The 13525-nt window shown below is 44.7% G+C and overlaps 1 protein-coding gene across 1 annotated transcript; it reads left to right on the top strand.

Annotated features, from left to right (window-relative positions):
* The first annotated feature begins 7646 nt into the window (after positions 1-7646).
* On the top strand, positions 7647-10328 carry LOC138952575 (uncharacterized). The gene is made up of 3 exons (XM_070324265.1): positions 7647-8003; positions 8315-8447; positions 8623-10328. The coding sequence occupies exons 1-3, from the start codon at positions 7647-7649 to the stop codon at positions 10326-10328; spliced, it is 2196 nt and encodes a 731-aa protein (XP_070180366.1).
* Positions 10329-13525: the final 3197 nt, after the last annotated feature.

Here is a 13525-nt window from a genome sequence, read left to right as displayed (position 1 = left end):
CTCTCTCTCTCTCTCTCTCTCTCTCTCTCATCTCTCTCTCTCTCTCTCTCTCTCTCTCTCTCTCTCTCTCTCTCTCTCTCTCTCTCTCTCTCTCTCTCTCTCTCTCTCTCTCCTCTCTCTCTCTCTCTCTCTCTCTCTCTCTCTCTCTCTCATCTCTCTCTCTCTCTCTCTCTCTCTCTCTCTCTCTCTCTCTCTCTCTCTCTCTCTCTCTCTCTCCTCTCTCTCTCTCTCTCGCTCTCTCTCTCTGTCTCTGTCTCTGTCTCTCTCTCTCTGTCTCTCTCTCTCTCTGCTTCTGTCTCTGTCTCTGTCTGTCTGTCTGTCTCTCTCTCCTCTCTCTCCTCTCTCTCTCTCTCTCTCTCTCTCTCTCTCTCTCTCTCTTCTCTCTCTCCTCTCTCTCTCTCTCTCTCTCTTCTCTCTCTCCTCTCTCTCTCTCTCCTCTCTCTCTCTATCTCTCTCATCTCTCTCTCTCATCTCTCTCTCTCTCTCTCTCTCTCTCTCTCTCTCTCTCTCTCTCTCTCTCTCTCTCTCTCTCTCCTCTCTCTCTCTCTCTCTCTCTCTCTCTCTCTCTCTCTCTCTCTCTCTCTCTCTCTCTCTCTCTCTCTCTCTCTCTCTCTCTCTCTCTCTCTCTCTCTCTCTCTCTCTCTCTCTCTCTCTCTCTATCTCTCTCTCTCTCTCTCTCTCTCTCTCTCTCTCTCTCTCTCTCTCTCTCTCTCTCTCTCTCTCTCTCTCTCTCTCTCTCTCTCTCTCTCTCTCTCTCTCTCTCTCTCTCTCTCTCTCTCTCTCTCTCTCTCTCTCTCTCTCTCTCAAAACAACAACAAAAGAAACTCCCCGTGAAAGCATGGTTCAAGCGCCTATCGGTGCCCTGTGCCGTTATAACCTGACGAGGGTGTGTAGGTTATGTATGTCTGTTCGTGCCAGCCTGTCTGGTTCTGGTGTCGGTTTTCCTGGCGCAAATCGACAAAAACAAGCTGATACAGTCTGGCACCATTGTTTGCAAATAACTGTTGCCAGCCGGTTTTATCTCTGGTACCGCACGGCATTAATTTGCTGGTCGGGTGTGTGTATTTGTGGTGTCGCTGCATGGTGGGTGTGTGAGCCCTGAAACTGTACCCTAGGTGTAATGTTGCAGTGATAACCTGCTCGTGTCACCCATCCTTTCTCAACATAGAACTATTAGTACACAATTATGTGCAGACTTTTTGTGTTGTCTTCTTTGTCCGTGCAGGGATTGTCGTCTGATAGTGTGAAAGGCTTTAGAATCGTGGGGGTGGGGTGTTGGGAGGGCCATAAATAAAATAAACACATTTCCAAGGGAGGGGGGACTGGAACTCAATGGAAACCACTGGCAGTGCTTCGTCCACCAAGGAACTTAGTTTTGTTACAATCAAAGGAAATTTGATAAATGAAGCCATTGAGTGTAACGTTCCGCGGGCTATTTGACATTTTGAGTCACCTGATTACCTGCCTGTACATTACATTCACTGATGAGGTGCATATTTACTAGAGTCTATACGAGGATCGGGAGGGTACTGGGAGTAATACGTCAGTACAGTTGTACCTGTAACATGAAGACTCTCTTATTAGAGGACACCCCCAGCAAAGGACACTGACTGTTCGTTGGTCCATAAACCTGGCTAAAACATGCTAGGGATAAGAGGACAACTGAAGTAAAGGGACACTATCAGCAGGTCCAACTGTGCGACGCTGAAGTTTTGATATAGGTACTATACTCGTCCAGACAAGCTGTGGAGCCCAGAGCGGGGAGGGCTTACCTCCTGTAGTGTTTAGATATATCGCATTTGGTGTGTGTGGAGAGCCAACACGGCCCAACAAAGGCACTGGGGTCGGATTTAGGTGCCATTCCAAACAAGTAATCGCAAAATTACTACCTCCAGCGTACAAAAAAGAGTATGTACTCGAGCATATCCCCCCGTCTTATGTAAGTCCTTTTTATTGGAACCCCCCCCCCCCCCCCTACAAAATCACGCGCACAAACACACACTCTCTCGCACGCACACACACACACTGGCACACACACACACACGCACACACTGAAACGCAATCACCATCTTCTTCTTCTTCTTGGCGTTCGCAGAGGTTACACGATCAGTCCAGCACTGGTGATAAAATGTTGTCGTTTTCTCCAACTCCTGTCGACTGCCGTATAGTTTGGTCTGCAAGGGAGTTGGTGACGGCCACACTTCTTTTCGTTCCTCATCTAGTAAGGGACATCGCTGTAAGATGTGTTCCGCTGTTTGGTCTTCTTGACCGCAGGCACTGGTTGGTGATGGCGCCAGCGTGAACTTTCGGTTCATGTGAGCATTGAGCCTGTTGTGACCAGTACGCAGCCTGATGAGGTTGACTTGCTGCTCTCTGGACATTGTGTGGTAGTCATCTCTGTTTGTCCTTGGCCTCATCAATGCCTTGATGATTGTCTTCTGCTCACTAAAGCTGACAGTGTTTTCAGGTTGATCTTCCACGGCTCCTTCTTTCGCCAGCTCATCTGCCCTTTCATTTCCTGGTATCCCACAGTGTGCTGGTATCCACTGGAGGACAACTCTTCTGGTTTGTCTGACCATCTGTAATGCTTTGGCCAGCTGTGGGAGTTTGTCGTTCTCTAGGGCCTGAAGGACGGAAAGGGCGTCCGAGAGGAAGACAACTTGGTAGCAAGGGTACGCAATCACCATAATAGCCTGTCTTACAACCCTCTCCCACACCGCCACCCTCCACAGAGTCTCGAACTGCAACGTCTTTGTTGGCGCAGTATGTCATAACACGAAGTTTTTATAATTTCTGTCGAAGTAATGACCGTAGAATGACCGATTCCTAATTATGGCAGTATTTCAGCAGACTTGTGTGTTGGCAGGAGAGCTCTAGTTTGCTCGTTGCATTTGACACGACCACACACATGACTGACAAAACAACAACTGACGCTGCGTTTATGGTTGTGTTTACATGCATATCGCCTGTCTCTCTCTCCAAGATATCCTATGGTCATCAAATTGGAACAGTTTTGCCTGGACCTTATTTCAGTTTTCTGGCAGACCAAAGCAATCACAGATACACGACGTCTTCAGTTTATCAGCTGTCTGTCCTGTCCTGACATATATTGGTTTCTTACTGACTATCCGCCCATGACAACATTTTTTACGCGCACACACACACACACATACTGACATACATACATACATACATACATACATACATACATACATACATACATACATACATACATACATACATACATACATACATACATACATACATACATACATACACACACATACACACACACACACACACACACACACACACACACACACACATACACACACATACACACACACACACACACACTACTGAAACACAGCACCGCCTATCAACCCCATACACGTAAAACACGCTATCTATCTACCTACCCCTGCGATGTATTCATTACTGCTTTTCCTTTGAACTCTGTCTGTCAAATGACCGTGCATTAATTAGTCGAGAGCGGGAGAGAGAGACGAGAGAGGGTTGTCTGAGATTGTTACTTTTTAACCCTTTTCATGGCCAAGGTTATCAGGGAGAGGGGGGGGGGGGGGTGTATCTCAGATCGTTGCTCTTTAGCCCTTTTGGTGACCAAGGTTATCTTCAGAGAGAGAGACAGAAACTCACCCAGTGTTAATATGGCCGTGACCGTTTCGCGTACTTATTGGCGCCTTATCTGCCCTCGCTCACACCTCCGCTTTTAATTAGTCGCACGTCTGTGACTGTGAGCACGTTGGCCGCAACACTGGACTGTGATGTTGATAAGTTCATCATTTAATCAGTAAGGGACGCGAATGAGAGAGCGTGGGAGTAAGTGTGATGTGAAGTTGCACGACGGCTGGGTTTGGTGTAGTGACAGTCATCGCGCTGTTTCAGCCACATTACTCGCTTGTTTCTAAGAGCACAATTTTATAAGTTTATCTTGTTGTGCTCCCTTAATTACAACTTTCAATTACGGCTTTGTATTTATGCAACTGAATAAAAAACTGTTTAAACCAAATGAGAAACTCTGTCTGTCTGTCAGTACCCCCCGCGGGTTAGAGGGAAGAATTTACCCGATGCTCCCCAGCATGTTGTAAGAGGCGACTAAATATACTAGTCTATAAATATATAGAGATAGATGACAGTGTATTTTTCGCGTGGCTCTAAATTGATTCGACCTTTTCACTTTTACAGTAAGGACAACTTACGGGTGCAAGGAAAGCGTTCTGGACACTGCAGTGACATTCTAAAAATTAATAGTAACGTAGTAACAGGAATATGGATTGACGCCACACGAAGGAAGGGAGATAAACGCTGAAAACACTGGAGAAGATAAGGAAGAGTTACTGGGAATGGATCCAGAGGAAAACCAAAATCGGTTCAGCGCTGCTCGCTGAGAGCACGTGTTGAAATATCTCATCGACCAGGTTGTGTCCGGGGTGTACCTGAATATGGCCACCAAATTTGAAAGAGATCCATCGAGAACTTTGGCCGTGCATCGCGGACACACACACACACACACACAAGTCGTATATATATATAGACGTTGCAAGCCCCTGGAGCAATTTTTTGATTAGTGCTTTTGTGAACAAGAAACAATTAACAAGTCGCTCTATCCCATCCGCCCCTTTCCCCGTCGCGATATAATCTTCGTGGTTGAAAACGACGTTAAACACCAAATAAAGGAGAAAAAAAAGTAGGCTGTGGCTACATCCACGGGTCCGTGCCTCGAGTCCCCCATGCTAAATCCACGTCACTGACAAGGGACGCTACTCTTGCCCAATATTTTCCTGCTTTCGGTTCGGCACTTAACAGACATGACTAGGACGTCAGCTGTAAAATATCAATGTCATAATTCCATGTTTAGACTTTATGAGCAGTATACAGCGTTCTCTGTGGTGACATTGCAACATTGCAGCCCCCCCCCCCCCTCTTAATACGAACCTCACCTGAACTTGCATGTTTATTCGGGAATTGCACTTTCCTAGTTTGCATGCAGTGTGAAGCATGTGTCGATTGTTCAAATGTTTAAGTGAATGTTGTCAACGTGTGGACTAAAGCTACCAACCGGAAGATGAAGAATGATGTATTGGTCTTCCCTATTCGCTAGATTGGTGCTGAGGGGCTGAACTCCGTAAGTCACAACTGTCCACAGTACTCCCATGATTTTGAATTCATCATTTTTTGCTCTCTTAAAATCTAAGAAGATCAAGCGGTCGTTCAGCAATGAGTTTGTGAATTCAGTTACTTCTCTTTATTGTTACAAGACCCAACACAGGGTCTGTTATTTTATGAAAACAAATTGCAACACAAATTGATTCTTCCTCCTCCTCCATCTCAACAATATGGCGCCAAGAGTCCCGAGTGCCAACGCGAGGCTTCGACTGCCGAGTGATTCCGAACGATTCCGAGATTCCGCGGAAATGACGTCACTGACGTGGATATAGCATGGGGGACTAGAGGCACGGACCCGTGGATATAGTCACTACCAAAAAAGTAAAGAATGTGTGTCAGTACCTCTTTTTCGCGCGCGCGTGTGGATGTGTGTGTGTTTTGCACCGAAAGTCAGTGGTCTTCTCACATTATAGCCTGTGTTACTTTCCTTGTTTGACCCATCTTTCAAGACCCGATATGTTCGTGGTTGAGAATGATGTGGTTTGGAAGAAGAAATGGAGGGGAGAGGGTGTGGTTGGAGCGGGAGAGAGGGATGAACAGTAAGGAAAACAAAGGAAGCACCTACACCTGAACCCCTTGAGTGAAGAGGTAGCGTAATTCTTCAAGTGGACCTACGCAAAGATTCCGTTCTGATTTTACAGCACACACTCCGTCCGTTTATACCGGCTGTAAATCACAGGTAAATAGGAGGAACAGTCTAGAGTAGTGTGGCTTGACAGAAGTTGGTGGGTTTCTTGTTCAGTCATACTGCCGGAGACTAAGGATTAAATCCTAAAGAATTTATTTTATAATGGCTGCGCTCAGCATGGAACACTTAACATGCATACACAATTCGACTCCATTTGAAGATCGCACGGCCAAGATATGATCGATTAAAAGTTCGATACAGAGAGATCATGGCATCACTCGCCTGCCATTCTGCAGCAGGAAGAGGGGGGGATGAGGGGGTTCCTGGATAGAGGGTAAGGGAGGCTGGCTATCAGTAATCTGATCGCCGTGACCGCGCGCTCGCCGGATGCTCTCACCATAACTCTGGTCTGACAGCACAGCCTGTCTTTGATACCATCTTGCTGGAATCTTCACAGTTTGATTATTTGAAGCAGTTTTTCACTTCAGTCTTTGTGATACACCAGAGCTGCATGGACGTTTATTTGTGGTCATCTACAACTTTAAAACAATAAAGGTTAGTTTTGGTTTGACTATTCCATAAAATACTTTAACTGAAGGTTTTACTGTCTGTACTGCCGCCTGAAAAACTCTCTTTTAGCAAGGATTTGTATGGCTGAACATTCCAGTCAAAATTCCTATTTTCATGTGTTTTAGCTGTTTTCCTCTAGAATCAACTGATTACATAAGTAACATGCAGGACGCACTATATATTATTGTGGTATTTAATGGTGGTGCTGTTATCAATGTTGAACATTACAAATTTGTGTTCATGAAAACTATTTTACTTACAGCACTTCAAAGGCTACCACAATGGATGATCCATTAAAAACCTGTCCAATATGCAACGAACCATGTGACGTCGAGTTTAATACCCTGGGAAAGAAAGGATGTGCAAGTATGTTCTCTCTCTTGATTTGTTTCAATTCTTATGATAAATTTGAGTTTCTTAGTGTTCTGTATACTATAACGTTTGTTTGTTTGTTTGTTTGTTTTATGTCCTTTTTTATTTTGTTTGTTTTTGTTCTTTTGTTGTTTTTTTCCCTTTGGTGTTCTTTTACATGTTGTGCTGCATTTGTAGTTTGTTGTATTACTGGGTGTCATCCAGTGAGACTTATCAAAGCAAGTGTGTGGGGTCATAGCCGGTTAACAAATTGCGTGCTTCTGTTGAAATGTATATAAAAAAGAGTTTGTAGTGAGCAATGTTATTTGTTTGTTGATACAGGAATCAAGGATTCGAGCCAGAGAAGACAGAACAGAACCGTTCAGCCTACAGTTGGTCAAAGGGTGCATATCGAGTGTCGAAGGGATTACACCAACGACAATAATATCGAGAAAGACTTAAGACAGCAAAACAGAGATACCGATAAGACTGAGCTTGGAGAGCGAAGCACACGATCTAAGCAACACAGATTTGACTTTGCAAGTTGCTGCTTTTTCTGTGGGACTCGGGTAAATCTTTCCAAAACACGTGGACCTGATGAGACATACAGAGTCAGAACATTATCTTTACAAACTAAAATTTTGAAAAAATGTGACGAAAGAAATGATGAGTGGGCAGATATCGTCAAGGGAAAGCTTGAATTTGCAAGAGACCTGCATGCAGCAGATGCTGTGTACCATATAACTTGTAACTTGTAACTGTAACTTCAGAGCGCTTGGTCTGTCAAGTCCCAAACGTTATAATGACAAGCCAGGTGCATACGCACTGACAAACGCTCCAAGCCGAAGTGTGGGTAGACCACCGGACACTGAAAAAACAGCCTGATGGGGACCTTGCCCGTGCAGCCAACATGTGGGACTTGTTGATGAGTGGAGCTATGCCGCTAGAAGAAGTTTGCGTTGATGAGACAATCGCATCGATTCAGCTAAAACTAGAACGCCAAAAGCAAACCCTCAAGTGCCACCCCACAGCTGCACTGTGGATTCAGTACATGGACATGGTTGACATTCTGCGCAAGTTCCTCAAAGCTGAACGCACAGGAAACTGGGACCTGCATCTGTCCACTGTCCATGAAATGATGCCTTTCATGGCAGCAGCAGGGCACAACCTCTACACCAAATCCCTCCACCTGTATCTCCAGGACATGCTGCAGCTGAAAGAAACTCACAAGGATGTCTACCAGAGCTTCCAAGCCGGTCACCATGTTGTACGCAGGACGGATCGATGTTGGGCAGGCCTTTCTACAGACCTTGTTATTGAACAGGCAAGTTACATTCTACTTCCATCTGTTTCGGCTTTACTTGGCTCTATTAAATTAATATGGATACGAATCAATCCGTTACAAAGCTAAGTTAAATTTTAGATGTTATGAGTTTTCTTCAGAATTTAGAATATTAGCAAAGTTCAGTGATCTGCTGTCTGGTTAGTAATCTTATGGTAAACTTTTAAATACAAATACTTTCTAATGGTGGCTGTTTTTGCGACATGGTGGCTAAATCTATCATTTATTGGCAACAGGTCCTGATGAGGAGTCTGAAGACAACAGGTGGCCTGACTCGAGGACGTGGGATGACAGAGGCGCAGAGGACTACATGGCTGCTTGCGATGCCTGCTTGTGCAGATGTCAACAGAGCAATGCAAGACTTCACTGGTAAACATCTGTTTTAATGTAACGCAATAAAGCATAGACAAAAGCACGGGTAACTCAAGACTTCAGTGATAGTGGTTACATAGAAGAAGAACAAAAAGTATCCCTATACATGCAAGTAATGATATGTTAATATGAGTAACATTGTCTAAAACGCTGATTTCAACTTTGTCAACAGGTACAACCTATGAGACCAGCGAACAGCACCGGGACATGAGGGCTGCAAGCCAAGAAAAAGACCAGGCTGATATTACGCAAATGGTTTGCTTTCTGGACACCAGAGATCCCTTTGAAAACACCACAGACTTGAAGAATATCGTCACAGGTGTTGTTGCTGGTCCATCAACCAACACCCACCAAGCCGTCTCAGTTGGAACAAGAATCATGGACAAAATGGCAGGCCAGACTATCAAAGACTTTGGCTTCAAGAGAAGTGACCAAGCAGTAACAATGATTGCAGCATCAAAAAATGCTTTGAAAATCAATGACGATGTGGTCAGTGTGGACCCCCAGTTGTTGTTTCAGCGTCTGATTTCAGCGGCAGGAAACATGTACAACAACAGGCATGGTGTATTCAAATACGAGCTGGCCAGCTACCCCACATCTCTATTTGAGTCGCCCCTCCTGCCACGCCTTCCTACAAAGTCTGACCCGGCTGATGCCATCTGGAAACTGGCCCAAGACAAAATGCCAGCAATACCGGCTCACCATGATATCCAGTTTGTCTTTGATGGGGGGGCCCTCTTGCATCTGATTCCATGGGCACGCGGGTCCACGTTTGCAACAATCATCCAGACGTACGTGAAGTATGTGACAGACAAGTTCAAGGACCCAATCGTCGTTTTCGATGGATATGGGAGTGGACCATCAACAAAGGATGCTACTCATCACCGCAGGTCAAAAGGAAAGGCGTCCACTGATGTACATTTTGACTTGACCATGATCCCACAAGTGAAGAAGGAGATGTTCCTGGCCAACAAGAAGAACAAGGAACGTTTCATTCACTTTCTGAGTGATGCCCTTACCAAGCACTCGTGCTCAACCGTTTCTGCAGAAGGGGATGCAGATGCGATGATCGTGGCCATGGCTCTAGAGAGCAGCAAGACCAAGCTGACTGTGGTTGTTGGTGATGATACTAATTTGCTGGTCCTGCTATGCCACTATGGCTGCAACAAGCACGACATCTTCTTCCAGCCCAGTTATCATATCCGGGGTAAAACTCCAAGAATATGGTCCATTCGCCACACAGTGTCCGCCCTGGATACTCCTGTGGTCATATCCCCATTGGTTCCGGTACTTCACTCGATGTCAGGGTGTGACACAACGTCAAGGCCTTTTGGCATTGGGAAGCGGACTGCTCTCGGCAAGCTGAAAAACTGTGAAGAGTTCCGAACCCTTGCCAACAAGTTTGCACAGCCCCCAGAAACCATCACACCAGAGGAAGTGATCCAGGCTGGAGAGAAGATGCTCATCCTTCTGTACGACGGAACTGCCGAGAGCTTGGATGACCTAAGATACAAGACATTTTCCACCAAGGTTGCAACTGCTTCGACGTATCTGCAAGTTCACTCTCTGCCACCTACTTCTGCAGCGGCCAAATACCATAGTCTGCGTGTGTATCACCAAGCCCAGGAATGGTTTGGAAGCACGTTAGATCCACTCGCTTGGGGCTGGAAGATGGTAGGAAGTCTACTTGCACCTATTACAACAGATCTGCCAGCAGCACCAGCCAAACTTCTCTCCATCATCAGGTGCAACTGCAAGTCAGGCTGCGACACAAAGCAGTGCAGTTGCAGAAAGCATGGCTTAGACTGTTCACCAGCCTGTGGTGAGTGCAGTGGATTTCAGTGTTCAAATGCAGCACAGCCCTCTGAAGATGATTAAGAGAACAACTAGCATTGCTCTTTGGAGAATGTACAAATATGTATTGGAGACTTTCTTTATTTCTATGACAGTGACCGGTGTGAGATGTTTTTCAAATGTACAAATGTGTATTGGAGCCTTTCTTTATTTCTATGACAGTGACTGATGTTGTGAGATGTTTTTCAAGGGACATAATTATTATCATTCCTGTTGTTTCCTGATTTTTTTCTGATTACGGAATGTGTTCACAGATATTTGTATTCAGTGAATGCATTCATTGAGTGTTTTATGACTGCTTTGATGCTCAATTCTGCAGTCTGCAGTCGACCAATGCATGACTAACGCTGTGAATACATTATTGGTCAATAATGTTTATGAATGTTGTGCAATGTTTGTGTAATGATGTTGGAGTTATGTGCTTTGAATTTAAAATGTTGTCGATTATTTGATTATGTGATGCTTTATCTAATCAATTGCCTTGTTTACGTTTGTTGTTTCATTGCTTGTGTTTGAATGGTTTGCTTTTGTATACCCTGCTCCCTTGTCACGCGGTAGACTATCCAGCGACTTCCTGACATCATTCATCTTACTTTTCTTAGTTTACACTGCAAACTTTGTGGCCTTTTTACATATTGCTTGAGTGCGCTTACATTCTCCTGTACAGGAATACTTATGTTTTTGTAGAACAAAACCTTCACAAAGATGATGTTTGGTTTAAAATGAGTACAGTATTCTACTTTTAGTTGAAAACAATAAATATGACCTTGTGTACCAATTACTTTGGAATTTCCCCTGTGTGTGTGTGTGTGTGTGTGTGTGTGTGTGTGTGTGTGTGTGTGTGTGTGTGTGTGTGTGTGTGTGTGTGTGTGTGTGTGTGTGTGTGTGTGTTTAGTGCGTGTATAAAAAAAAATATTCGTTATGCTGCTGAAAATGATGACACAGCCTTCACTTCACGCATAAACAACAAATTTGACCTTATGACCCAATGACCTTGACCTTTTGATTTTTAATATCTTAGACATTTTTTTATATTGTAATCATAAACTGTGACTTGCATGTTATATTTGATGTTCGTGGTGTCACAGTTCAGACAATGTAAAAAACGTAGAATCGCTTTGTGACAAAATACACACTGACAAACACACTTGATAACTTTTTTAAAAATAATTATATTTTTCTCGATTTTTGACCAGACATACTACAAACATAGCAGAACATGAATCTGAAAACAGAAATTCTTTAGCAATAAATCCTTGGTTATGGTGCCATTTTCCGTAGACTGACTAGGCAAATCTGGCAGTCCCGGACAAGAGGAGTAACGCGTCTCAAGTGGGCAAGAGAAACCCACAGTGGCACAGACCCAGATGAGCTCGAGTGTTGGAACTTGTTACAGAGACAGTCAGGTGTTATGATGTTGTTGCAAGGAAATGCAGTGTGTGCAGGAGACATACAGTGTTGGTTTGTCTTTTGCTGAGCTCCTCTGAGAGTTGTCCTTTGATTTCAAAGCTGACAGCGGCATTTTCTTAACCTTGACATTTAACTTCCTTTTGATTGGGGTTCACATTCTTCAGTGACAGTGATTTCTGAAAATGTGTTGGTGCGTTTTGCAAAAGGAGTTTGCTATGTGCATAGAACAGACTGTGTGGAATATGACATATCTGTAGAAATTAAACCATTACTACATTCAGTTCTTGTCTCTTCTGTCTTTGTTTCGGGTTTTGCTTTGAATTCTGGATTTAGTGGCATAGAAGATGTGAATGGAGTCTGCGTTGGTAAGGCAAGGGTATGGGCAGGCTCAGCAAAATTGGCGACATACAATGTTTCAGAGTTTCAGCTTCTTTCCACAGCACGCACCTGCCTCAACCACCCCCACCCCACCCTACTCCATCTTCATCCTCTTTTGATAGGAATATGATGAGGGAGGGTTTCACGGGCTCCTGCGGTCGCTATAGTGCACACCTGAGCCGCGTGGACAGTTGATGGACAAACAAACCGTGGATGTGTCTCCCCTTGTCCTCAGTTCCTCTTACCATGCCCCTCCCCCCCCCCCCCGCCCCACCCCACCCCACCTCACCCTTGTTCGTGGCAGATGGCCTTAAACGAGTCAAGCAACGGCCAAAGAATGTTTTAATGCGCTGAAGTTGAGATGCATTTCCGTTCACATGTCCTTTCCTAGCCTCGAACGTCAGAACGCTGGACAAGAATTGTCGTCTGTCCATCAGTGTAGGGAAAAGTAGGGGTATACTTTCATGCTCTTCATTTGTTCATACTGAAGTAAAAGGGAGCTTGCATCTGTTGAAATTACTACTCCAGCGGGCAATGCAGGTGTTACGCTGGACAAGGAAACCATCGGCATGCAGACACACACAAAAAGTTTACATTTGTGCCTAACCAAGAACCAAAAAAAGTAATATAACGTGCGCTTCCCATGTCCGAGATGATTGGCAGGTTCCATTCCGCTTAATGAAAGTATGAAAAGCAACCACTTAAAACGTGGTCTTCGTCCCTTGAAATGTTTGGCCAAGGACAGGGTTTTAGCTCCGTTAGCTAACAGATGGACACACAGACAGGTGTCCGACAGTAAGACATCTTGGGGTATTGTGTAGCTTCACAAAGCCAGCCAGGAAGTGTCCACCCGCTGTCCAACACTATGGCGGCGGGATGTCGCCAAAAGTCATAATTTTAAAGATCGCCTTCATGTGTGTTATTGTCAATGATAGTTAGTTATGAGGTACACGTCTAAATTACCTATCTTGCAATTTAATTTGGGTGAATTGGCGCTACGATGTCGCTTGCGAGGTGGGCAAAAAGGATACCACATCGAGGGGACATTGATACCGCTCATTTGGTCGCGGCCGCCTGGTGGGTTAAGTGTGGAGATTTTTCCGATCTCCCAGGTCAACTTATGTGCAGACGTAGGCCTGCTAGTGGCTTATCCACTAAGTGCGCACGGAAAAGATCCTGTAATCCATGACAGAGTTCGGTGGGTTATAGAAACACAAAACAATACCCAGCATGCTTCCTCCGAAAGCGGCGTATGGCTGCCTAAATGGCGGGGTAAAAAACGGTCATACACGTAAAATTCCACTCGTGCAAAAACACGAGTGTACGTGGGAGTTTCAGCCCATGAACGCAGAAGAAGAAGATACCGCTCATCATTGATTCTAAAAAAACAAAAACAAAAAAAACACAGCATTCTTTAGAATTAAGACGCTTGA

Source organism: Littorina saxatilis, linkage group LG2 (genome assembly GCF_037325665.1).
Source record: "Littorina saxatilis isolate snail1 linkage group LG2, US_GU_Lsax_2.0, whole genome shotgun sequence".
Lineage (NCBI taxonomy): Eukaryota > Metazoa > Mollusca > Gastropoda > Littorinimorpha > Littorinidae > Littorina > Littorina saxatilis.
Note: the sequence above shows the minus strand (reverse complement) of the source record. Positions and strands in the feature narration are given on the sequence as shown.